Source organism: Hipposideros armiger, unplaced genomic scaffold, assembly GCF_001890085.2.
Source record: "Hipposideros armiger isolate ML-2016 unplaced genomic scaffold, ASM189008v1 scaffold_0, whole genome shotgun sequence".
NCBI lineage: Eukaryota > Metazoa > Chordata > Mammalia > Chiroptera > Hipposideridae > Hipposideros > Hipposideros armiger.
The window spans coordinates 7,386,714-7,414,297 of record NW_017731350.1 but is presented as its reverse complement, the minus strand read 5'-3'; the positions used below and the strand labels follow the sequence as shown (position 1 = coordinate 7,414,297).

General features: G+C 42.4%; 1 protein-coding gene across 4 annotated transcripts in view; it reads right to left on the bottom strand.

The window, feature by feature from the left end:
* The window catches only part of LDAH (lipid droplet associated hydrolase), a 98,293-nt gene that overhangs the window by 3,459 nt on the left and 67,250 nt on the right, over positions 1-27,584 (bottom strand). For all 4 annotated transcript variants that reach the window (XM_019651935.1, XM_019652168.1, XM_019652004.1 and 1 more), the window contains one exon: positions 13,595-13,677. In XM_019651935.1, the coding sequence (XP_019507480.1) occupies positions 13,595-13,677 (83 nt within the window). The remainder of the gene's footprint in view (positions 1-13,594; positions 13,678-27,584) is intronic.

Below are 27,584 nucleotides of genomic sequence, written 5' to 3'. Positions count from 1 at the left end.
CCCAATGCAGACATGACGACAGCAACCAACAAGCAGCCGGCTTTGAAAGCAGCCCTCGTGCCTGGCCCTGTGACTGGGTCCCAGGGCTCCCTCCAGAGAGTGGCTCTTTCAAGGCGGAGAGGCTTTGTGGTTTGTGGGAGTGAATTAAGAGGCATCTGATTGGAAGAAGCCCATGTAGGGACAGGCTTGTGTGACAGATCACCCATGATTCACTACTAGGACTTGCCAGCAAACCTGTGTTTGTTGAGGCTGGGATGGACACTGGAGAGATGGTAGATGAGAATAAGGAAGAGTCACTGAGACAAAACCACTGAGTGACTGGTGACCATTCATTACACACTTAATAGTTTTCATACACCCACCTGGTAGGCATATGGGACATGTTTGCTGAATGCATGCAAAGATGAATTAGATAGACTAGGCTTCTCAATGTAGCAGATGAAATGTGATCAGAACCCTGCGAGTGTCTGTGACATTTCTACAAATAGGCTCCATGCACGGGAGAGCATGTTGACTCAGTGGGGAGCTGTTATAATTACTTCAGGTCACAGAAAGCAGGCTGGATGGAGATAGAACCTCCTTCGAGGCATCACTAAGCTTGATCTATACCTGCTCATGACACACACACACACACACACACACATGCACACGTACATGCATATACATATATGTATACATGTACATATTTGTACACACACATAAATATGTATATATGTACACATCTGTATATACACATGGGCACATACACACACACATACATATAAGTATATGTATATGTATATGTGTACTTATACACATACATTTATAAGTACATATATGTGCATCTAGCTCTAGGCTGTTCTTCACTAAAAACTATGTTTTAGTTCTGTATTTCTTAAAAAACAGGCAACAAAACTGAAATCTTATTCAGAGGGGTACACACATATAGTGGTAATTTCTACAAAGAATAAGAACTAAGTTTTAGGGCTCTGTGGCATCTGTGATCACTGGGAAAAGAGCTAAGCCCACTCCCTCTTAAGTTGCCAGTTATACTCACTTGTAGTTTCCATAATACACCAAATTTGCTCACTCACTCAAACCTATATTCATTAATCTGTTCAGCAAATACTTACTGAGCATCTACCGTGTATTAGGAACCTGGAAAACCGGTGATAAAACAGTTTCAGGTGGGAGATTGGAGGCACCACGTATACAAGGTAAGCAGGGAGCCCAGATGAGGGACAGCTGGTGGGAGCGAGTGGGCAGGGAAGGTTCCCCACAGTTGATGCCGAGTGGAGCCTTCAAGTTGGGGGAGCACACTGTGGGGAGCAGGCCAAGCACAGTAAAAAGCCTGAAGGTGCATAGCAGCTTGGGGAATTGGAAGCAGTTACACGTGGTTGGCAGGTAAGACTGGCGAGGCAGGGAGGGATCAGGTCACGAACTTCCGGGCCGTCCTTAGGAGGCTGTGCCTTTTCTGAAGTGCATAGGAGCTAACAAAGGACTTCACATAGGAGGTGACATGATCAGGTCTGAATGGTAGGAAACTTACTCAGGGTACAATGGTGAAGAGATTGGAGGGGATCAAATGGGAACAGGAGGAAGATACGGGACATACGCGTTATTGCCCATGGGGTAACTGTGCTGTATCATCATTAAATCAATTAGCTGAGTATTGCTAATATAGGTGAAATTGTTCTGATAAAAACACTGGCCTTATTACGATAACATTATGACTTAACCAATATTTAAAGAGATGGTTAGCTAAAAACACTTTCGAGAGGAATCTGCTTCACGTAGTCCACTCCAGGGAGTTAATAAGGAACAACTAACCATTGAGTTGCAGACTTATTCTGAATCTCTTCACAGAGGTTTTTCTGGTTGTCCCCTGGGCTTTTAGTTTTGAATGATGCAAAGGACCTGGGGCTCATAGATTTCTCACTAATTTATTCTTCCCATTCTCCAATTTTTGCCCACTACACCCATTTCTGGGCACTCCAAAGCCCCTAAAACCAAAATTCATTTTGCCATGGCTCTTAGCAGAGTGTATTTTGCTTCCTGGGGGAACAGGAATGCTGGGCGGTTGCCTGGCGCTTGCCTCCTGGTGTCAATCTCTCTACAGCTCTAACATGCTCCGGCCTTACAGCCAGCGGGCGACTCTTCTGGCCAGCTGTGGACAGAGAAGTGTCCTAGAGTCTCTCAGCAACCACCCTGCTCCAGCCCCCTCTTAAAACATGGTGGGAGTACAAGCTGTCTGCAGGCACTAGGTATCTACCCATACGGCGAATAACTCTAGTTCTCACTAAGCCACTCCCTACTCTTAGCACCAAGAATCCTTTAAACTACATCCAGGAAATAGTGTATGGAAAGCTACTGTGCACAGTCGCTCAGCACTTCCTCACAGTGTGAAAAGGGTTGAGAAGTCTGGACATTCAGACGTGGTCTTGAGTCCGTCAGGTCTGTCCCTGTGCTCCAGTGCACTCTCTTGCCTGAAGATTCCTGGCCGCTGAAAAGGGCACTCTGGGAGCCCTCACACCAGTGACAGTGGTGAAGTCTTATGAAAAACCCTAACACGAAAGGGTCAACTAGAAGAAAGCAAGGCAGAAATGACCTCCCCTATAGAGTCTCTCCGACAAAGAGAACAACATCAACGTAAGCACCTGCTGTTTCAGACCATTTCTATGGAGAGCTTTGCATTTACTTTTCAGTGAGGTAGCTACAACTTGCAATGTCTCCGATGAGAAGTCCAACCTGATGAGCCTCAGCACTGGGGAGACGCCATCCCTCCCTTCATGTGTGAATCTGTCAGCCAGTTGAGCACGAGTAATAAACAAGGATGACAGGGACCCTACACCTACTTTCCAGTATCAGGAGACAAGCGCTGTCCACTTGGCAGGTACTAGGCACCTCTGACACAAAGTGATGTCAGAGGGCAAGACAGCACAACAGTGAGGAGGCGAGACGTCCCATACGTTCATCCAATTTTAGTTCTCAATCCTCCGTGACCAGTGACCATTTAGAGTTGGCTGTATTTGGTTAAATCTCTAAGTGATGGTGGGGTAATGTCTTTTTTTTTTTTTTTAAGTTCTTCAGCCCTTCACTGAAGGGCTCTCTATGAAAATTTTGGCTTACAACTAAAACACGTGGTTATTTCTAATGCCTTCACATACACTGGCTCAAGATACTTCCTGTTCCCTATAGATTATTAGTCACAGGCAATAGATCTGAACAGAGGGCTCCGAACCTGTAACCCTAAACAGGAAACTGAAAAAGTATGGGGTGTGCAGAGGTAGTGGGGGGTGGGGGAGGACAGGTGAAGTAGAAAGAAAGAAATAACTGAATACTACAGCATAATGGTTAAGAGTGTGTGCTGTTATTATGTAGATATGTAAAAAAGAATCACAATGAATAATAATGATCTGATGAAAACTGACAATAATGTTCCAGGCTCTGTGCCAAGCCTCTGTGCTCACTGAGTCCCTATGATAATACTTGAGGAAGATATTTATCCCTATTTTACAGTAATGAAAACTGAGGCTTAGAGAAGACTAACTTGCTTAAATTGAAACAGTGAGTTGTACAGCTGGGCTATAAATCCAGAGAGAACATTCCTTGTCAGTACCTTTTACTACTATCGATATTTACCACTAACGATGAACTGACCCATGCCATGCAAACACAAAACCTGAATACTGGGATGTCTTAAACTGGATATGAAAACTAACTGAGTGTGACAATCAATGCCAGGTACAAGCTCAACTATCTTTAAAGTCTTCTGAAAGTCTATATAGTTCTGGGGTGCTGCATGCCATGGTGGGAGGGTGGGTGATAACTGCTGTAAAAACACTGGAATTGTTAACTAAGAATCTCAGGCTATTAGCAGAATGCTTCAATTCAAAGGTTTATATGACAATAAATTAATTCCTGTAGGTTATTTCTCTCTGGCACTTGCTTTGATACGCATGAGAGTTAATAAAAAGTACACATTATCGACATGGAAATTATAGTGTCTCCAAATTGTTATCATGTTAACTATTTGTTAACTATCATGTTAACTAGTCCATTTTACTATTAAATACAGAGTTTAATTTTCTCAGTTCTAGGTTTTGATTCTCCAGGACTGTGCTTTTGCTTCTCCTCGGGTGTTTTCTGCACCATCGTCTCTGTGTTCACAGGCGAATTGCTGCAGCTGCTGCCATACAGAAGCCATGTTTGTCTTTTCTCATGTTCCTTTTTTCTTTTCACCTTTTGTTGCTGAAACTGACAGGTTCACCAAAAATGCCCCTAAACTTATCTCCCATCTGGTACTGGCTCAGTGGCTGAAATTCAGAAGGAAGACAGTCTCGTCCTGCAGAAGCTCCCAGAGTAGGAAAAACAGAGGCCTGTACAAACTGCCTTTAAACACAACAGGTACGAACACGGTGTAGGCGTCCAACGCAGGAGAACCTACTGCTCTGAGAGAGTCTGCAAAGCTTTGTTATTATACATTTTGAGTGGCTGGCTTTTATGCATTAATCATAGAGAATTTATTGTCTTTAAAGAAATACGAGAAACCATCTTTGAATGAAGTTTATAAATTTGATTTTGCTAATAACCAACAAAAATCACTTTTAATGATGTATCAAATTAATATAACATTTAATAATGTTAATCATGAAAAACACATACGTAAAAGTCTCTATGTGGGGGTGTGTGAGAGTGTGTTCCATTACGGTAAAATAATCTGTGGAGCTGCTCACGCTCATCACGCAGGACCAAGGAGAGAGCTCGGTGAGGTGAGGCGCTGCTAGAGCCTGGGCCCTCGGCCGCCTCCGCGAAATCGGCATCTTGGTTCCACCTTTGACCAGTGACTTAGCCTCTCTGTGTCTATTTCCTCATCTGTAAACTAGGGCTAGAAATCGCTACCTTGTGGGCTGGTGCTAAGGATTACAAAACAAAGCATATCTGGTACTGACACAGTAAGTGCTCTTAAAGGGTAGTTGCTATTATAATGGTGACGACAACCAAAGGGACCTCTATCCAGAGACTATCTAATGTAGGGGGCAAAGACCTGTCTAAGTTCTTCCACGCAGTGGGAGTTGTGCCCAGGTCAGGGGAAGAGGCAGCCACATGACCGTACATTATTTTTTAGAAAATATATTTTCTTCTGATAAGCTGGTTTTGAGATGTCAGGCTCAGAAAATGTATGAGGATTAAACATTTTCCTAGGCCTAAAGCAAAGTCTTATATACATGATTATTACATACACACACGCTGCATTCCTCTGGAACGATAGTGGAGAAAGACACTGGATGGAAGCTAAGTCATCAACCAACGAACGGTGAAGAACACCCCCACCTTCACCGCCACGTAAGGTCGGCTCACTGAGTGGATTTTCACCACTTCACTCACAAAGGAGGCCTGGAGCTAAGCTGCAGCGCCATCTGGGTATTCTTGGTAGCATCTTCCGAAACAAAGGAGGGCAGCAGCTTTCTGAGGCTGTGACTTCCCTTCCCGGGGAGCTCGCGGGTTAGCCTGGGCTCTCACAGCAGCAGACACAACGCCCCTGCTTTCCTGAGCTGTGGGAGGCTTCTTTGTTAGCATTTCATAAAGAGCCATAGCTCCCTCGGTGCTTAAGTGACAGGCTTCCCAGCTGAGGTTATGGGTTGACTTCTTTAGAAGGAGTGCCCTGAGCTGTCACACTGTGTGGCCGGGAACAGTCAGCTGGCGCTGAGAAGACCAACGGTGTAGGCACTCAGGGAGGAGATGCGATGTCTCTGTCTTACTTTGAGAAATCACGAAAAATTATGTCATTCCTGCTCTCTTCACTTTTTCTTTCCTCCTCTAAAATAACTCCCAACTGGCCAGTTTTTGTTTGTTTGTTTTTTCGATCCAAGAAGCAAAAGGTCAGATATAAAGCAGCCAGTTGCTTACCAAGGGGTCATATTAGTCCTCACACACCCAGGCCTCCTCCATCCCAGCGCGATTTCCTGTCCTGCCTGCATTTCCCTATTTTCACCCCCTTCCCACTCTCCCAGGCTCAGGGCACAGACCTTAGGTCCTCCAGTGCGTTCGCCTCTGGGGAGAGTCCAGCACAGGCTGGAAGGCAGCAGTGGCCTCCTGCCTCTCCCCTCCCCCCGAAGTCAGACACTGAAGCCTCCACCTTGCAATCTTAAAGGAAGCCTATTCTGTAATATAAGCAGCTCTTTTTGGTGATTTAAAAATTATATCCTCTAGGGAACAGAGAAACGGCAGTCATAAGGCTCTAAAGCTTCACGGCTGTCTTTCTGAGCAACCATTTTTAGGAACTTGAAGAGTTGCTAAAGAGAGGGAGACATAGGACACTCCTCTTCCAATTCACTTTATTTCCTTTCTTCCTTTTATTCCCAACTGGCTCAATTACCATTCCTAAGAAAGTGAGACTTAAAATCCCCAAAGACTGGAAAAAGTGGCTGAGGATGGGGGTGAAGGCACAATCCTTTAGGGGAGCCTGCTTCCCTCTGCAGGCACCTAGGGGAGCAGTGGGAATCGACACCCCACAGGAGGAGGAGCAGGTCCAAGCTGGTTACCGACTGCACCACTTTTCAGTGGTTGGAACAACCGTGCATCCCTCCCTTCTGCGTGAGTCAGGTGTCAAGGGCCAGAACCCACTCCGTCCCAGGTGAGCGTCACTGACTTCGTCTCTTTCTAACCTGGGCCTGGAGTGAGGAGCTGACCCAAGGTGTCTATTTCTCTCTGGTGAGGCAGCAGAGTATGAGGCGTCGGGAGTAAATGTACCCCACTGTGTTTCTCTTTCTCCCTGGTGTCTGCCTCCGGGAACTGGCAGATGTGCTGGCAGGGTCTTGCTTAATTAACGCACAGAAATGGCCAAGCCCAGCTAGCCTGAATTCTCTGTATTAGGGTGCCGGGCCTAAGTCCTGGTGAAGGTTAAGTGCTCCTGTGTTTTCCTTCACCACTGTCCTACACGACATCCCTGGGGCACCTCCCAGGGGGCAGTGGCTGTGAGCTGGAATGGGACTGGGCTACATAGTGAACATCATCAAGACCTTTCACACAGAATGAAAATATCTGTGAAGGGGTGTGCGTGGAGGAAAAGCTACGCAAATAGTCTTTTTAAAGTACTCAGAGACATATCTAGGATATAGTTAACTCAATACTACTACTAATAAACTTTTATTGAATGCTTAGTGCATGCCAGACACTCTTACATGGTATTTATATAAATTACGGCATCATATTGGGTTGTCGGAAAAGTCATGATGCATTTTTGCAACGAAAAACAGAAAAACACATCATGACTTTTCCGACGACCCAATATTTTCGGAACAACTGTATGAGAATAGTACTATTATTAAACCATTTTATTCATGAGAAAAGGAGGCACAGTGAGGTCAAGTAACTTAGCCAAGGTCACACAAGTAAGCAGGTGGGGGGCTGCAGTATGAACCCCAGCTGTGACTCTCAAGACTGTGTTCCCCAATGTACCCTCCCCTCCTTTCGATCACGCTCCACTGGAGAACTCAAGGGTATGCTAAGACAAGTGCCTAAAACGAGGCTCTCAAGGTCAAAATGACTGAGATAAAAACAAACCTATCAATTTCCAGGATGATTATGACATTCTGAACAGGCTTCAGATTAAACAGGCAGAACTAACACAATCAGTTTCAGACGGAGGCTTGGCGGAAAGGCAGTCCTGGTTAGCTGGTCCAGGGAGCGCTTCTTACGCTCCGCTAAGCAGGGCCGGTGCATGTCGGAAGGATTTGCATGCCCCAATCTGCAAACTGCACGAGGTCTGTCCCCTAAGGCAACGCGCACCTCTGGGCTCAGGTGGAGGTGGGCTGAGCAGGATGCGGGGAGAGCCATAGCAGAGGCATTCCTGCCCCTTTCACAAACCACCCTGTCGCCTGACCTGGGCCTGGGGGGAGTGGGGAGAGAGGGGCAGGGAAGAGGGTGGGCAGAAGCAGCACCACTTTGCAGGCGACCCCTCCAGCACTGCCCACCTTTGTCAGAAAGCTGCATCTCCTGCGCTCTCGCTGGGAACAATTTCAGACCCCTATTGACTGACAGCAACGCTCAGATTCAGCCTGGCGGTAGCACACACCAGCTGTTTCCATAAGCCTAGGCCAAAGATGGTCACGGCAGTTTAGAATTTCCCTCCTAAGTGAGTTTTAAATGAAAACTTCAAGTTTCTAAATCAAACACTAATTCACTTTTCTACGAATGAGACACACATCCCCTTAGAGTTGAGAACAACGAGAGAACAAGGGAAAGCTGACCTCCTATTTGCCTGAGATACACCAGGTGCCTCATAAAAGCGGAGCAGGCCCCAGAGGCTCCCAGGAGAACTGGGAGTGGGGTGGCGAAAATGTCTAGTTGACTCTCCCTTTGGTTCATTCCATCCTGGCTCTGGCTCCCAGCCCTCCCCCTCCACTTCTGTCTTTTTCATTGTCTCCTCGCCTTCCTCCCAACCTTTAGGCTCCGCTCCCCCAGAATCAATCTTTAGATGTCTTCTCTGCGTATACATACTTCCTTAGGTTACTGCTGTCATGCTCATGGCTTCACATATATCCTCATCATTCTCAAATCAAATTCCGCCCAGACTGTCTTCCAGGCTTCCTATCCACCTACCCAGCTACCTGCCGGGCATGTGTCCACTTGGAGGTCCCAACAGGCATCACAAATGCAAGCACCAAAATGACTCCTGTCCCAGCCACCGCCCACCGTTTGCTGGTGCTTCTCCTCTCAAGTTCCCTATCTGGTAGCCAAATCCAATACAGAGAAATACCCCGAGGCTCCTCCATCGCCGTTCTCGCATGTCCTATTAGTACTAAGTGCCTTTGGTTCTACTTCCTAAATCTTTCCAAATTCTACCTCTTCTCCATGCCCAATCCCACTACCTCAGTTCTTGTAAAAGCCTTCTAAACAGTCTCCCCACCTAAAATCTCATTCTTTTCCGATATTCTGCCACACATTTCCCCCCAAGTAGCCCCTCTTATCTGTCAATCTAGCCCTAGGGCTGACTGGTAGGAACTGGTGCCTCTGAGGGGGCTGTTTGCTCACAGGTGGCGTATGTTTTCATGGATCGCTGTCATCTAGTTGTCCAGTAATTCCAGTATCACCCTGATTATCAGTTCCTTGCTCAAACCCTTCAGTGGCTTCCCAACATCTCAAAACAATCTTCAGTGCAGCACGTCAGGGCTTCCTGCTCTCAGGCCGTGCCCAAGCCACAGTATCACGTGGACTACCCTCTTCTAGTGTCTCTAAACAAGGTCGTCTTCCACTTGGGGTCTACAGGTCCACGCAGGTTCATGGGTGGAGGCAGCAATAGAGGGTGGGGGTGGGGAATGTAAACTCGGCTAGGAAAAAGATTACATCTTTATTTTTTCTAACCTCTATAATTTAGTATTTCCTTCAATTATAAATATAGGCAACAAACCACAGTAGTAGTAATAATACCTATATTTTGTCAGTTATAAAATTATGGACATTTTCAAATCACAGCAAACTTTAGAAAACAGAAAAAAAATTTATGCTTATCACTACAAATTTACAATAGTAATTCTGACTGCTATTATATCTCATTATTTAATGTGTTAATAAAGACACACATATTACATGACATTTGTTTTTAAGATGTTTTGATAACTATACTTCAATATAATTAGATTTTTTTTTTGGTAATCTCATGCACTTATTTTATGCTATTAAAAATATTATTCTGAGGGCCGGCCGAGTGGCGCGATGGTTAGGAACTCGCTTGGGATGCCAGAGGGCCCCGGTTCGGATCCCACATATGAGGGCCAGTGACACTGCCCTCTGCAGCTAAGATGCTGAACAATGGCTCGACCTGGAGCTGGGCTGCCGGGAGTCGCCGGCGACGGCGTAGGCTGCAGCCCCTGTGACAGTGGGTTGCCATGGGCTACCGTATGTAGCCAGCAGCCAGCGTGAGCGGCCAGCAGCCGCAGTGAGCGGCCGTCCAGAAGCCGGCGACTGATCTGCCTCGCCAGAGAAGAGTGCAATGATGGTGCCAACTTGGGCCAGTGAAGCAACGTCCTCCACAACTAGATTGAAGAACAACACGACAGCAAATTGTCTGTTCCCCTTCCCCCAACTCCCCAGCACTGTTCCTATCCCCCTAATTCCCCAATAAAAAAATCTTTAAAAAAAAAATATTATTCTGAGAAGGGGTTCACCAATGAGAGAGCCGAAGAGATCTATGGGGCAGTACAGGCTTAGGATCTATACTCGAATGGCTTCCCTGTCCACCCACTCAGCATACACTTATCGATTGCTCACTAGGTGTCATGCATTGTGCTGCGCCCCAGGCATAGCGTGGTGAGAAAAACACAGCTCCTTACCTCAAGGCGGATGAGAGGGGAAAGCTGACCATTTAAATACTGTGTGATCGATGCAGTATTAATACTTTACACAGGGAGCCATGGGAACCAACGGAGGGACAGCCAACCCAAACCAGGGCTGGGGAAGCCTCCTGGAGATGACACTGGAGTCATCTTAAAGGACAGGTAGGGTTTAGTCAGGTGAAGAAAGAAAACAACCATGATGCCACAGGCCACATTACACTCTTTTGGAAACAACTATGAGTCTGATTATATTTGCTCCAGGAGAGTGAAATAACTTTATGTAGTGCTGAAGGACTGCAAATAAATACAACTGTCTGATACTGTGTATAAAGTCGTTAGACCCTGGAAAGAGGTAAGGGAGGGAGGGAGGAACACAATCAGCCCAGAAGATTTTTCAGAGTTAAAAAGGGGCCCATTTTCCTCAAGAAGATAAAACGTTCTCTTTATGTGGACGATGAAAATCCAGCGGTAGAAATCTGAGTTTAGAACCAAATCCTGCTGACCATGGTCTGATCATTCTCCAGGGGAGGAGAAAGAGTCCAAAAGCCATCCACATGATGCAGTAGAGGGGCTGTTTTTAGACTAACTTTCCTGTGGCTTCCTGACTGGATGGCACAAAAACACATTTTTCAGAGCTGTTTTAAAAGTTGAATAACTGAGATATATTGGATGATTTTTACAACAAAGTATATGGTTCAAAATGTCTTCACACTGGACAGTCCTGGGTAGGTATGAAGTTTCTGAAGGCCTGTGTTTGGGCTGACATGGGACAGATTATCCATGTCGGGAATATCTGAAGTAAAAACACGTCTAGTTTTAGGAAGTGGTTTTCACGTCTGACTAATTATCAGGAAGGCAGGGGGCAATGACCACTGTCTTCCTATAACTATGTGCCCTTTCGAATTTCCTTCTTTTCTCAAGCAGATGGGGACATGTGTTGATTCAACTTTCCCCAATATTAAATTACAGCATATTTCCTCTTTTCTCATTACAGAAACAAAAAGTTGCAATAAACTTCCTGTCTCTGTACCTCGTTTCATTTAGGAATTGGAATCGCATGATTCTAGTGGAGAGCTCAAACTTCGCTGGTAGAAAGGATGCTCAGTTAACTGCAAGGTAGTTTTGCATTATGAAACTAAACAATGCCTCGCTTTCCCAAGTTCCACAAGTACATTTAATGGTATCTTGAAAACCAAACCAAACCATTCCCTGTAGTTGGAAAAGTTTATTCCTCTGACTGAGTGTTAATATTAACCTTGAAACGTCGGCCATCTACTATTCTATCCCCATGTTTCTGCCATAAAAGTTTCAGTAAACGTACAGCCCTGACACACAGTTACCACGAGCAGACCTCTATCTGGGAATGATTACGCTTGCATATGGATTTAACTTAGGACGGGAATAAGTTAGCACCTTCCTTTGACCTCTTTCTGAGCACAACATACAAACAGAATCCAGGAATGATGACTCTTTTACAGCAGCTGGCTTCCACAGATGGTAGGATGGGCTTGGACACACGATGGGTCTCTTCAGTCAGCAAGTGTGAATTTTGGAAGTGAGCATCTGCCAGTCTTATTATTAACTGGGAGTTGAGTTGTTTTTATGAACTTCCAGCCTTGAGCACTTAAATGCATTTTTGAAACAAATTCACTTATAATTTAAGTGAAAAATAGAATACTGTTTTTCTTGTGTTTTCACATCCTTCAACAACTGGAAACAGCTGAAAGGCCTGGTGAGAGGGTCCCTCTGAGCCGCCCCCACATCCCCCGCCACATTCAGCTAGTCTCCTTCTGGATCCCAAATTGCAATGTCTAGCCAACTGCTGTGTGAGAAACATGATGACCAGTATGGCCACAGACAAACACAGGTGGGCATTTTCAGAAGTCTTCTCTGGGTGATGCTACTACAGATCAATATTCTGAAAATATTTTTTTAAAGAACGTATACATTTCTTGCTTGAAGATAATTGTATTGGGAGATTATAGAAATGTGAATGAACACTAGAGGAAAGTTTACAAATGTCTCAAAGTTTATGAAGAGATTCTAAACCCCATAGGGTAGCTAAGATTTTCCTTGCAGATTGCAGGTTCCTGGGCCCTAATCCGTAAGTCATAAAAACACACTGATCTGGCCACTCCGCAGGGCTCATTTCATTGCACCCAGCAGATGTTACAGTTTAGCACTGACTGAAAAGCTCTAGGTTAGCACAGTCCAACAGGACTATAAAGGTATACAGTAGAACCTTGGATTGCGAGTAACTTGGTTTGCGAGTGTTCCGCAAGACGAGCAAACATTTCTAATAACATTTTAACTTGGTAAACGAGCGATGTCTTACAATATGAGTAGTATGTTTCCGGAACGAATTATGCTCGCAAACCAAGGTATTACTGTATATGTAATTTTAAAATTTCTAGTATTTACTTTAAAAAAAGTATAAAGAAATAGGTGAAATTAGTTTTAATAATATATTTTACTTAATCCAATAGATGTTAAAATATCAATTGAACATGTAATCAATATAAAAATATTTATGAAATATTTTACTTTGGTTTGGTCTAAGTTTCTGAAATCCATGTGTATTGCACACTTCCGGCACATCTCAATTCAGACCAGTCACAGATAACCACACGTGCAGCTCTATCCTATTTAGGATGGACAGACAGACAAGCGATGCCATGGAAGGACCAGGGCCGCCTTAATTCTGTGGTGCTCAGACACATTCTAAACCACGGTCCTCTCAGTTTCAGAGATCGCCGCTTCCAAATGAGTGTGTGTAAGATTCTAGCATTTGCAGCAGAACATCACAAATGCCAAATATGTCAACTTTTGCCTTTCTGCACCTGTTTGTATAGAAAACTGTGCTTGGTGTCAGAACTGGACACCTAACGCCCTGGAGAATAAGAAAGACAGGCTCACTGAGTCCTAAGGTCACAGAAATGTTAGTTCTTTTCCTATGTTTTCCTTATATTTTAATATAACTCATGTATTGTATAAATGTTATTGAGAATCTTCTCTGTACAAGGCCCTAGAGAGAAGTATTGATTCTATAAACAAACCCAACAAAATTAGGTGGTAATATATATTTAAGTAACTATGCAATCATCTTTACTTACTTTCTACGTAACTTTCAAGGACAGAATTACTTTTAACTAGAAGTAGAACTCTATCTGAACTCTACAAACCCCTGAGGTCTTACAGATTCTAACCCATTCTAGCCTTTCATCCTCAGTGAACACTCCTGCCCACCTGCCCACTTCCTTGCAGCACAAAGTGATTACCTTAGATAAATGTTCCTTTATGGTCTCGTCGTCTCTCTTCACGACCTCCATCATTTCTTGGCTCCCAAGATAGGCAACGTTAACTACATTAAAAAAAAAAGTCAAGGGCTTAGAATATCCAGAACAAACAATTTCTAATTAATTGTAGTACATTCCTGGTCCCCCCTTTTCTTTCAGCAAGTGCTATCTGATGTGAGATATCAGCGAGGCCAAGGCAGGCGTGAGTCAGGCCACACGCGCTGTCTCTGGAAATGAGAGCAAGTCCTACAAAGGGACCTCCGTTCAGCTTCACCTGGCTTCTCAACAGCAACGCTGTGCAGCGGAGCGGCTCACATCAGCTCCCACAGCAGATGATGTGTGTAATTGTACCTGATCAGTGCGTTTTTATGATTTAAGGATTAGAAGCACCAAGTTTTATATATAAATCCTGTATACCAGGGACACTTTGCACAATTACAAATGTGAAACCATCCTGGCAATTTTTTAAAAAGGACACAGCTAAAAAAAAACGTTTATTTTAAAATAGGTTTCAAGGATCTCTAAGAGTTTTTAATGAGGGTTGTTAGTTCATTACACTGACTGCAAATTGAGCAAAGCGACCCTCACTTTCAAGATGTCAAATTACCTGGGAAAGAGAAAGAAAGTCAGAGATCACACGAATTTCTGTGGCTTTGTTGTACTGGTAGGAAAACTCTCATTTCATCTTTGTGACTTGAATTCAATTTTGATTGGTATTACATATTATTGTTACTTTGTTTTCTTTTTTGTCATCATCTGCCTAGTATATCTGTCCTTTGTTTTATTTTCAATCTTTTGTCATTTTGTGTTAAGTATCTCTCTGGAAAGCATAAGTGGACTTCTTTAAAAATGCAATTTGAAAATCTCTCTGAAATAAAAGGACCTAACATATTCACACATAAGGGCAGAAAGATGTTCGGTTTGCCTCTAGTCACCTTGTTTGGTATGTGCTTTGCTTCTTGTCACTTCTGACTCTTCTTCCCACGCCCTTCAGTGTGAATGATGAGTTTTCCTTCCCTGCCTTTAAAACATTTCTTTTCAATAAGAGTTTCAAAGCATAAATTGCATTTTTATTCGAGTGGTTGGCCATACCTAAAATGTAAAACTTACATTTTTTTTTTCTTTCTATTGCTGTCTGGAACTAATCAGTATCTATCATCTCTCCACCAAAACAAGGCCAGCCCTCTGAACGCCTGCACCCTCCCCACGCCTTCCAACCACTGTGACGTCTCTCTGGAACTATAAGGAATACACTCTTATTCTAAAGGCAGCCGTCTCCATGTCTGTCGCTACCATACCTGATTAAAACAAATTCTGGGCACATTTTAAAACAGAGAGACAGACCTGGTATTCTGGGGAGGCCAATACAGTGAGCTTCGGGAGGGCAGAGGAGTGCAGAGGAGAGAGCTGCAGAGGGGCGGTGTGGGGGGCGGGGCTGGGACGGAGGCTCCAGGGGTCTGCAGAGGGTGCCTCTTGAGTCCCAGCTAAGTACCGATCGACACTGACATGTGCGAAACTGCCAGAAGCTGGGGAAAGAACCATCTGAAAGGACTTAAGAGGGAACAATCCCCAAACAGGGGACAGTCACTGTTCTACCAGCCTGGTAGAAAATCTCATAATCAATGCTATATCAACTATAGAAATCAGAGAGGCTTTGCCTTGGTGGTGGGGTGAAAATTAGCCCTACACTAAATGCTGGTCTGGTACCAACTAACAGCTTAAAAGCAAGACAAGAAAGGATCAAACTATTTCCAATAACATAACTATGTCTCATAACAAAGCTGAAGAATACCTATATGAATACAAAAATATCCGGAATTCAACAAGGTAAAATGAACAATGGAAGGCATTGAATAAAAAGTTATCAAGCATGCAAGATAGGAAAATACAACCCAAAATGAGGAAAAAAGTTAATTAATCAAAACTGACCCAGAAATGACCAAGAAAATAAAATTGGTAAACATTCAAGAAATGGTGCCGGGAGAGCTGGCAAAGAATGACTTGGACCACTACCTCACACCACATACAAAAATGAATTCAATGGATTATACTACTAGATGTAACAACTAAATTTATAAAACTCTTAGAAGGAAACATAAGAACAAACCTTTGTGACCTTAGATTAGGCAATGGTTATTTAGATATGCCAAAAGCACAACTGACAAAAGAAAAAATAAACTGGGCTTCATAAAAATTAATACCTTCTGTGCCTTAAAGGACCCCATTAAGAAAGTAAAAAGATGACCCACAGCATGGGAGAAAATCGTATATCTAATAAGGATCTAGTATCCAGAATATATAAAGAACTCTTACAACTCAACAATAAAAAGGCAAACAACTTGATTAAAAATGTACAAAGGATTTGAATAGGCATTTCTCTAAAGAAGATATACAAATGGTCAAGTGAAAAGAAGCATAACATCATCAGTCACAGAGAAATGCAATCAAAACCACAGTGAGATACCATGTCACACCTACTAGGATAGCTATAAGAAAAAAGACAAACAAAAGCCAGTGTTGACAAGGATGTAGAGAAATTTTAACCTTCATATATTGCTGGTGGCATTGTAAATTGGGATAGTCACTTCGGAAAACAGTTTGGCAGTTCCTCAAAAGTTAAATATCAAGTTACCATATACCCAGTAATTCCACTTGTAGGCATAAACCCAAGAGAATTGAAAATAAAGGTCCATGCAAAACTGTACCTGAATGTTTACAGCAGCATTGTTCATAATAGCCCCAAAGTAGAAACAATCTGAATGTCCATCAACTGATAAATTGAAAACTAAAATGTGATACAGCCATACGACAGAATGTTACTGAGCAATAAGAAGTAATGTGGTACTGACACACACTATAACATGAACCATCCCTGAAAACATGATGCTGAGTGAAAGGAGCAAGTCACAAAAGCACATCTACTGCATAATTCCATTTATGTGAGATGTCCGTAACAGAGAAGTCCATAGGGTATGGGGTTTCTTTTTCAAGGTGATGAAAGTATTCTAAAGTCAGATAGTTGTGATGTTTGCACTACTATGAGACTATACTAGAAACCACTGAATTGTGTGCTTTAAAAGTAAGTTTTATGACATTTTAATTGTATCATCAAAATTAGCCCTTTGTAAAAATTAAAAACATCTTGAAAGTTTTATAACTATTCCATATATTCAAGAAGAAATATTGAGCATGTTAAGTGGAATTATGGAAGATATAAAAAACACCCATATCAAATTTCTAGAGATGAAAAATATACTGGATGGGATTAATAGCAGAGTAGACCTCATAGAAGAAAAATTAGTGAATAGAAAACATAGCAATAGAAACCATCCAAAAGGAAACGTAGGGAGAAAGAAATTAGAGAGGAAAAAAAGAGAGAACAGAGTATCAGTGAACTGTGAGTGAACCTCGAAGTGGTCTCATATACCATGTAATTGGAGTCTCTGAAGGAGGGAAGTACTGAAAAAAAAGTTGAAGGAAGAATGGCTGAAAAACTTCCAAAATTTCTAAAAACCATAACCTACAGATCCAAGAAGCTCAAAGGGTCCCAAAGCACAAGAAACATGAAGAAAATTAGACCAAGGCACACAATAATCAAATTGTTTAAAACCACTGATAAAGACAAAAATCTTAAAAGCAGGCAGAGAAAAAAGATACGTACACAGGAACCAAGATTAAAAACGACAGATTTCTTTTTGAAATAATGTAGCTAGAAGACAGTGGAGTAACACCTCCAAAGTAATGAAAGGAAAAAGTAACTGTCAACCAAGAATTCTATAGCCAGTGAAGACAGCTTTCAAAAATTATGACAAAAACTTCTTTAGACCTACAAAAACTGAAAGAATTAGCTACAGGTGAAACTGTGCTACAAGAAATATGAATGAAACTACTTCAAGCAAAAAGATGATATCAGATAGAAACTGGGTCTATACTAAGAAATATAAGGCATCATAAGTAGTAACTATGTCGGTAAATTTAAAATACATTTTCTCTGTTATTCATATCTCTTTACAAGATGACTTGATTACTTAAAGCAAAAATAGTAACAATATATCAAAGAAGTAAAATGTATGACAACAATATCAAGATGACTTCATTGGTCTATTGTACCAAACATTTAAGGAAGAAATAATATTAATTCTCCATAAACTCTTCAAGAAATGACTATATATATATGACTGTTTGATTCTTGACAAGGTAGCATTTCAGAGCAGCAGAAAGCAGGTGGTCTGTGGTAGGCAGGATCTAAGATGTCACCCATATTCCTTGCCTTTCTATTATCCCCTCCCTTTTGAGGCATGGGCGGCATCTGTGAATATGATGATATATTAGGCCTGTGACTAGGTTATATTACACAGTGGAGATGGCTTTAAAGGCGATGATCCGGATGGCCCTAGCCTAAGCACACGAGCCCTTCAGAATCTGAGTTTTCTCTGGCTGGTGGCGGAAGAGGAAGTCAGGGAGTCAAAGTACTAAAAGGATTAAAAGCACCACTGCTGGTTTGAACATAGTGCTTATGTGGCTAGGACTTGAGAGTAACCTCTAGGGCTGACAGGGACCCCCAGTTGACAGCCAGCAAGAAAACTGGGCCCTCAGTTATAAAGCCACATGAACTGGATTCTGCAAACAACCGGAATGAGGTCAGAAGTGAATTTTTGGATATGCAGGGGAGCTTTCGAGATCCAGGCAATAGTGACTCTTGAGTTGGGTGGGAGTTCAGTGGAAGTTTACTTTAAAATATTTATGTTTTAGGCACTTTTCTGTAGTGATTGTTGTTTAATTGGAAAAAGTTAAAAAATTCACGTAACTTGTCAGGAATCACATTTCTAAAAGTAAATTTTTCATCAGGGAATGTACCTTTAGTCCTACTTTTTTTTTTTGCCTATAATTTCTCATCTAAGTGTACTTTTTTATTCTTTTTTTTTTTTTAAAGAAAATAGAATACCAGTTGCCTTTCCAGTAATTGCCTCAAGAAAGCCATCTTTTTCGCTCCTCAGAAATGCTCATAACACAACACAGTGGTCAGGAATAATAATGCCAAATAGAAGTGTAATTTCCTAAGGGGAAAGCACATTTCTCTTGGCAATGGCCACCAGCAGCATTCCTGGAAACCCAGCAGAATTCAGAGTTTCAAGCACCACAGTGAAGGAAATATGTAGTAGCAGGAGTCATGGAAACAAAAACATGCAGAGGAGGGTTTAGAAGAATGTTGTTTACATTTGCTTCGCTGCAAGTCTAAATACAGGTGCTCAGAAAAGGCTCACCACGGAGTCTAATACTCGTGTTCCATTTTATTTACCACCACCATCTGCAATCCGCTTAACGTTCAAATACCACCACAGGACTTCCACTCATGGTAGAGTGGCTAACGGTTTGAACTGGTGCGTGAGGGCTGAAGTTGGAGATCGGTAGGAGACTCATGTCACCTACTCAGGTCAAAGCGTATCACGATTCCCCAAGTACACAGGAGCTACAATAGAAGGCTGCCTTCTGTTCAGCTCCACTACCAATCTTGAGGTCATTCTGTCTGTCTGAAAAAACCCCAATTCATCTTTAAGTTCAATTTCATTTCTCTGCGCCCTTTCTTATTGAGGTAAAACTGATCTCTCCTTTGTTCGTACCACCGTGCCCTCTATCTGTGTTCTTGATAGCCCTTAACGTCACAGATTACCATTCTCCACATTTGTCTCCCTGCTATGCTGGAAGCAACTGAAGAGCTGGAGCTGTTTCTCTTATTATCATCTCCCGTGCTCATCTGAGTGCTCGGCTCGCGGCAGGTATCAGTAAGGACTGGACAGTGAAGCAAGTGGAAGGGGCTCAGGGAGGAGGTAGCTGGGCTTGTGTTTTTTGGGGTGAGGGGTCCGGAGGAAAAGGCTGTGGTCTTCTCTGAAGTGAGCAGGGCTGCCATCACCATGGAGGCCAGAGCTGGTGGCTGACGCACACTGACACGGGCAAGCCCAGCTGGCAGGGACTGGAATAAAACTGAGACACATCATTGCCACCCGAGGGAGAGACTAAGAGCTCCTGGGAGGCTAGCCCCCAACTAGGTCACATAGCATACTGGTCACAGCAGCGAGAGAAAATGCAGTGGGACGTAAAAACCACAATTAATGATAAAATATGAGATTTGGGGGAGATGGATGAAGAGCTTCCTGAAGGAGAACTTGGGGCGGGAAGCCAAGTTTCTGCTGTGTTGGGGGTCTGTGGATTCCCTGGTAGAATGCCCCAATGTGTTTGGCTTTGCCATTACACGGGGGAGGTAGAGCTGTCGGTGCCGAAGCGAAGGGGATTACTAGAGACGGGCCTAGTTCACCCAGGTGAATTCTGCAGGTAGGAGACCTACCACAGGTGGGTGTGTACACTGCAGTGTTAAAATGAGACTGCTATTCTGACCGAGGCATTACTTCTAGTCACTTTGGTTTTCTTTAAAATGTCTGACAGTTTCTATATGTCCCAAGTACATACCATGATGTTTACAAAGAAAAACATCAATCTCTTAAAAATGCTCATTACAAGGTTTCTTGGATTAGAAAAAGGGTTTGGTACATTCACCTCCATGATGGGAGGGTGGCCAGGGGGAGTAGCCATCAGCGAGCACAAAAATAGATGTGAAATAGCAAAACGTTTTATTTTAAATTCTCTTTAAAATACAAGGGGTACCAATAATCATCATGGGGACTGAGACGGGCTGTCCTGTGACTAGGTGCACCTCGACATGCTCTGAAGAGGGCCTGCCGCCATACATACACTGTGCACCCGGGTCTGCAGCTGTCTTGCCAGGGCTTACGAAGCCCAGAGGTGTTCTGGAGGGATGTGGCTATGGTGGGTTTTAGTTACGGTAGGGAAAGACGGAGTTAACTGTCTAGGTTACTGGTTAACAAGCATGAGTGTTAACTGTCTAAATTATTGGCTAACTGGCTAGGTATTCGGTGGGTGGGTTTAAGTTCACGAAGGTGAGTTCCGAGGCTCTCTTGGAGTGGGAATGTAGTGGACACTGTGCACCTCCTCCCCTCCCACTGCCCCACCCCAAGCCCTGATTTTCTCTACTGCAGACGCGGGAAGGTCAAGGCACACGACTTTCCCACATCCCTTACAGCTAGGGATGCTGCACAGTCCTGGCTACTAATCTGTAGGAAGAAGTTCCTGGGGGCGGAGCCCTCCTTCTAAATAAGCCAAAACCTCATCAAGAATGAGGCCTCTGCTTTTCCCCTTGCCCTTCATCCTGTCTAAGTGTCAGACATGAGGCCTAGAGGGGCAGAACTCACCATTGATCATGAGGTGATGAGCATGAAGATAAAGGTCCCTGAGCAAAGGATAAAAGAGTGGAAATCTAGAGAGCCCACAGCCCTGATGGCACCATGGCGATACTGTTTACCTCTACACTGTCTACCTGTAGATGTCCTGGTGCACAAGGAAAAGAGATTCCCATCTGTTTAGGCCACTGCAGTAAACATTTTGTTATCTCCAGCCAAACTCAATCCTAGCTAATTAAAGCAAGCAAAGATGGGTCCTTTGAATTTTCTGGGTGCTTTTGGTCATAGCACAGGGGTTGATGTTGTCCTTAACCTATCAGGCTCTGGTAGTTGAGTGGGGGACGAGGGCAGCATCAGGCTGTATCTGTCCACACTAGGACTTCCCCGAGAGGAGGCAGAGGTAGGAGTTGCCTCACAAAGAGCCTTTCCAGGGACAGCCCCTCCTAGCATGTCCTATGACTGGTCATGAGGCTGGCGAGATGCTGCTGAATGTAGGGGTGAGGGGGTGCAAGCCAAGCAGGACTGCATGGTAGCAAAATTCTTGGGGTTGAGGACAGGCTGTGAAACTGAATGGTCCTGGGGACGCGAGGAGCCCACACTGCAGCAGAGCTCCCTGCAGACAGAGCTGCTCCGGCACGGCGAGGCTAGGCAACTGGAGAAACACACACTAGGGGAGTTTGTCAGAGGAGGAGGCAGGATCAGGTCCCTCAATGTGCCAGGCACTCTGCTAGACCGAGGATAAAAAGATGTGATCCGTGACCCTGGTCCTGAAGAGTGCACAGAACTGGCGCAGAGCTACGAGAAGCCTGGTGAGGGCTATCAGTGATCTAACCTCAAGCTTGATGAAGTAGTCACTGTTCTTCAGTAAAAAGAAACGAAAACTTCAGAGAATATGAAAATCGATGAGCAAATAAGTTCCATTCAACCCTCTGGCACCCATGTATTATATGAGGCCAACAAATATTTATTGAGCCCTGACTATGTGCCTGCCAGGCACAATGTCGGCTCAGGGGTACACAAAGATAAACAGTGCAGCTAATATCTAATCAGCTGGTCTATAGTATCAATAAGTTCCATTGTTCTGCCTTCTTGATCAAAGATCAGATTACAGACTATTGATACAAAAAAAAAAAAAGAGGAAGCAGGACTAGGTACACTCAGAAACCCACCCACATGGAGTCTTCTTACAAGGGGAGGTTCTTTGGTGGTTTTTAATTTTTTTCCAGATTGTTTCCCTCCTTTTCCTAATGCTGCCAAATGTGGCTTTTAACAATGTGAAAACCAGACCTAAAAAAGTAATTCTCCCATTCTAAAATTTCTGCAGAATTTAGAGAAATGTTTATTATTCATGCAATGTATGTGCATTATGTGCTTCTCCATGTGCCAACAATTTGGTTATTATAACCATCCATTTAGTCTGCAAACAGCGAAAAACACAACTCAAGGTGTATGATTTAAAAAAAATAATATAAGTTTTTAGAGTGGTGGATAATTTTAATACATATGTAACTTTCTTTAGGAAAAAAATAGTAAAACCTTCATCGAGTCATTTAATCCTAAAAGAGATGATATTTTAGTACCGTATCTAATCACCTTTTGCCCTAAATATTAATATTGATCACACACACAAAAAATAAACAAAAAAATCTTTTCCTTCATTGCTGAATTTTAGGCTAAACTCTCATGAATCAGGAAAATTGAAGTTGGCTTTTTAAAATGGATTTTCCTAAGTTACACACATAAATGAGAGAATAGGTAATATGGGAATCTGGTTTTGTCTTATTCAAAAAATTATTCTGGGATTGAGTTAAACATATTCTGAGCAGAAATTTGTGATTCTTTAGTGAAGCTTATGTGTTAACTCATTGAATAGTTAAGTTCCTTTCATATGACTGTACATGTTTCAAAAAGTTATTTCCATATTGATTATGGAAAGGAAAGATTATGAAAGTTTCTTCTACAAGAATGTATGCAACAAAGTAACGTAACCTACCAGGAATGCCCTTTGTCTCTAAACTATGTTTTTCTAGTTAGGTAACTGAAAGGAATTAAAACATCAATTTGGCCTCACTAACGAAAAGACCCTCGAATATTTTTTAAAGTTAATTATCTTGACCTGTGATACTGCTAAGCTAAAATATATTTGCTTTTGGCTTTGATCAGAAAATCCAATTTAGCTGTCTCAGTGAAAAGTCTATTTCTCATGAAACAGAAGAACATCTATTCTAAAGAAAATATGTAGTAGCAAACATTCCAGAATTAAAATTAAAGAAAAAAATTCCATGTATTTTCTTTAAAAAGAACATTTAAAACCATCTAGTTATATAAGCTGAGTGGATGAACACTGTGGTCAAGTTGATAAAGTATGCTAACTGAATGAGAGCTACTTCTTTGAATGCTGGATGGGAAACCATGTTTCACTCCTTAGCCTGGTGAAGAGGCTGATGCACAGAATCTCAGCCCACAGCAAGGGACATGCCATCTCTGCCAAAAGGGCAACAGCATTTGAGATACTTGAATATTTTGTTCCCTGAATTTTTCAGGCCTTACTACAACAACAACAAAATATGTGTATAAACTAAAGGATGCAGAAAATCAGTTTCTATTGAGATAAGGCAGGATTTATTATCCACTACTTGGACTGGCACACTTCCTCCATTTGTTTCCGTAAGATTTCTACTGAAGCACAGACGTTACATAATGTGCAAACATTGCAAGGCCTCCTGAAAGTCAAGCTGGCATGTTGAAGGTCATTGTCTGGATGACAGTCAAGCCACAGAGAAGCAGGTCTGCAGTGGGAATGTCTGGATGGCAGATATGATCACCGAGAATCTTGGACCTGGTCTCCCTTGCCCTTGACAACCCCTCTCTTTGTAGAAATCTGAAAATCATGCCACCAGTTCAAATGGCTGGTTTGAGTCATCACGAGGCACGGGATCTAAGCTAGAGAGGAGTCCACTAATCATCTGCAAGGGCCAGTGTCATAGAGGTATTGTTCTCTCTTAGTTGGGACCTTCTTCTGTTTGTACTAAGCAAGGTAATAGGCATCACTTAAGGGATGGCAAGGGCCTGGGCAAAGGTAGCTTCTGGGGTAGCTGTTGCACGAGGAGGCGAGGGTGACACGGGAGGCAGGTGGGAAGAGGCTGGCTAGAATGACTGACATGCGTGGTGAAGGGTCATCCTAGGATCACTGCTAAGAGACTGAGCCAAGAACCCTAAGAAGAAAGAAGACAACTGACTCTTGCCTCCTTTCCCTTTAACCAAAGTTATGCAGACTGAATGGGTAATGGGAAAACAAACAGAGACCACTGAAGTGCTTGTTACTTGGCTATCAGAAGGCCAGATCTAGAAGGAAGAGAAGAGAAAATCAGAGAAGGGATGTCAGAAATCGGGCGGCTGTGATCCACAAGTTTGTAGGCCAGCTGGTTGCTTGGAACAGAGATGAAGCAACATGGCTGAGTGTTCGGTTTGGTTTACAGAGTCGATTTTGCACACAGTATAGCTCTACTAGGGTTGTGTGGGAAGGGAATCCCCAGGCACCTCTGTGGCGGAAGGCTCTGGGTGCCCTGAGTGAGTCATGGAGAGGAATGTGTCCTGTGTCCACCTGGCTTGCTCCTTGATGCCTGCACTTGGGGCAGCAGGAGGTCAGCGTGCATATTAAAGGAAGATTCCTTTCTCTCTAGTGTAGCTTACGGAGCCTACTTCCCTGAGAGGGTGTTTATAACTCTGGTGTGGAAAAATTGGGAAAAAAACCTTTAATAATTACCCATTTTAATTAAAAACATTAAACACTTGATTATTTGTCACATGTAATGTATTACATTCAGCCCTCTGTAACCATGGGTTTCGCATCTGAGGATTCAACCAGGCTTGGATCAAGAATATTAAAAAAAAAAAAAAATCCTAGAAAGTTCCAAAAAGCATAACTTGAATTTGCCAAGTGCTGAGCACAATGCTAAATCCATGCACATGAAGTGAGGTGTAGGCAATACCCTTCATACTTTATACGCAAATATAGGTTATATGGAAACATTACACCATTTTATATAAGGGACTTGTATATCCGAGGATTTGGGTATCCACAGAGGGTCCTGGAACCAACCCTCGGTGGATACTGAAAGACAACTGCATATAGGTCATTAAATAGAAAAACAAATACAACTTTGTTATATCCCATGACCTGATTTGGGTTTAGAAAATATTTCTAAGGAGGCATAAGAAAAGCACAGGTAGCTGCCTATAAAATGTCTATCAGAAACCCAGATGTTTTGGGTTTATAAATGCCTATTAAATCCTGTTGATGGACACTATTGTTGATTTCTTCTACATTCTTGCTAATTTTCTGCCTTGTTCTACCAATTGTTGAGGGAGGGGTGTTTACGTATCCAACTATAATTGCGGATTTGTCTATTACTCCTTTCAGTTCTATCAGTTTTTGCTTCATATATTTTGTAGCAATCTTGTTTGGTGCATACACATTAAGGTTTGCTGTCTTCTTAATAGATTGACCTTTTTATTTTTATTATGTGATGTTCCTCTTTGTCTCTGGTAATTTTCTTTGCTCTGAAATCTACTTCATCTGATACAGGTTTCCCCTTGAAAGTAGAGTGTTCCTATGAACCCTTTCCTAGGCCAAATGGTGTAAAGCGAAGAGTATTTCCTGCTTTCTGAAAGTTCATGTTCCACCACCTGGCTTTTACAAAAAACAACATTTGTATGGTAACTTTTTTTTTTTTTTTTGGTAAAAATGAAAATCCTCTTCAGATTTCTCTGGTTAGCGAAAACAGGTAATAATGTACTCATAGGTCTTTTGTAAAAGTGAAGCGGTGTAACATGAACTTCCGGAAAGCGGGGATACCTATAGTGATTCCTGGTTCCTTTTGAATAATGTCTGCATGATACATATTTTCCCATTCTTTTACTTTTAATCTACTTATATAATTTCATTTGAACTGAGTTTTCTGAAGACAGTAGATAGTTGGGTTGTTTTTCAATCCATTCTGCCAATCTTTGTCATTTAATTGGTGTATTTAGGCCATTTACATTTAATTATTGGTATGTTAGAGCTTGTATGGTATTTTATTATGATTTCTGTTTTTGCTTCTGTGTTCTTTCTCTTGCCTTCCTATATGTTACTATGTTTTAGAATTTCACTTTTATTCACTTATAGTGTTTTTGAGTATGTCTCTGTATAGATTGTAAAGCAGTTATTCTAGGTATTACATTATTTGTATGCAACTTAATACAGTCCATTGTCGTTGACATCATAACAGTTCAAGTAAAATGTAGAAACCTTACTTCCCGGGCCGGCCGAGTGGCGCGATGGTTAAGAACTGGCTTGGGATGCCAGAGGGCCCCGGTTCGGATCCCACATATGAGGGCCAGTGACACTGCCCTCTACAGCTAAGATGCTGAACAACAGCTCAACCTGGAGCTGGGCAGCCGTGAGTCGCCGGCGACGGCAGAGGCTGCAGCCCCTGTGGCAGTGGGTTGCCATGGGCTGCCGTGTGTAGCCAGCAGCCGCAGTGAGCGGCGTCCAGAAGCCGGTGACTGATCTGCCTCGCCCGGGAACAGCGCAATGATGGTGCCAACTTGGGCCAGTGAAGCAACGTCCTCCACAACTAGACTGAAGAACAAAAACGACAGCAACTTGTCTGTTCCCCTTCCCCTAATTCCCCAGCACTGTTCCCATCCCCCCCAATTCCCCAATAAAAATCTTAAAAAAAAAAAGAAACCTTACTTCCCTTTATATTCCTTTACTCTCCCTCATTTAATAAATAATTGTTTATATACTTCTTCTGTATATGTTTAGCACCATATCAGTGTTACAATTTTTGCTTCAACTGCTAAACATAATTTAGAAATCTCAAGAGAAGAAAAACTGTAATTCCCCACATTTTTTCTTTCTGTTTTTTTCCTTTCTTAATGTTTCAAGATTGCTTCTTTTGTAATTTCCTTTATGTTTAGAGAACTTTCTATAGCTATTCTTTTATGATAGGTCTGATGGTTACTGATTCCTTTAGTTTTTCTTCATTGGAGAATGTCTTAATTTCCTATTTTTTCCTAAAGGATATTTTCACTGAATATAAAATTCTGTGTTGACAGTTCTTTTCTTTTTTACACTTTTGCACTTGCAATATATGTGTCATTTCTTTTGGCCTCTATAGCTTCTGATGAGAAATCAGCTGTCAGTCAAACAGGTTTTCCTCTATAAATAATGTATCATTTCTCCCTGGCTGCTTTGAAGACATTTGCTTTGTTTTAGTTTTCAAAGGTTTCATTATGATGTGTCTTGGTGTGGTTTTCTTTGAGATTTTCCCTGTTTGGAGTCCACCCAGCTTCCTGAATCTGTAAGTTTATGAATTTTGCCAAATTTGGGACGTTTCTATTTCTATTGTTCTATTTTCATGTTTACTGATTCTTTCCTCTGACCCCTCCACTTTACTGTTGAGCCTATCCAGTCTTAATTTTAAAAATTATTTATTTTTTATTTCAGTTATTATATTTTTCACTTCTAAAATTTCCTTACCAGTTTTTTTCTCTAAATCTCTTTTCTGAGACTTTCTATTTTTTCATTGGTTTCAAACATGTTTACTAATTGCTCACTGAAGCATTTTTATAATGGCTACTTTAAAATCTTTGCCAGATGATTCTAACATCTCTGTCACTTTGGTGTTGGCATCTACTGTCTTTTTCAAATCAAGATGAGATTTTCTGGG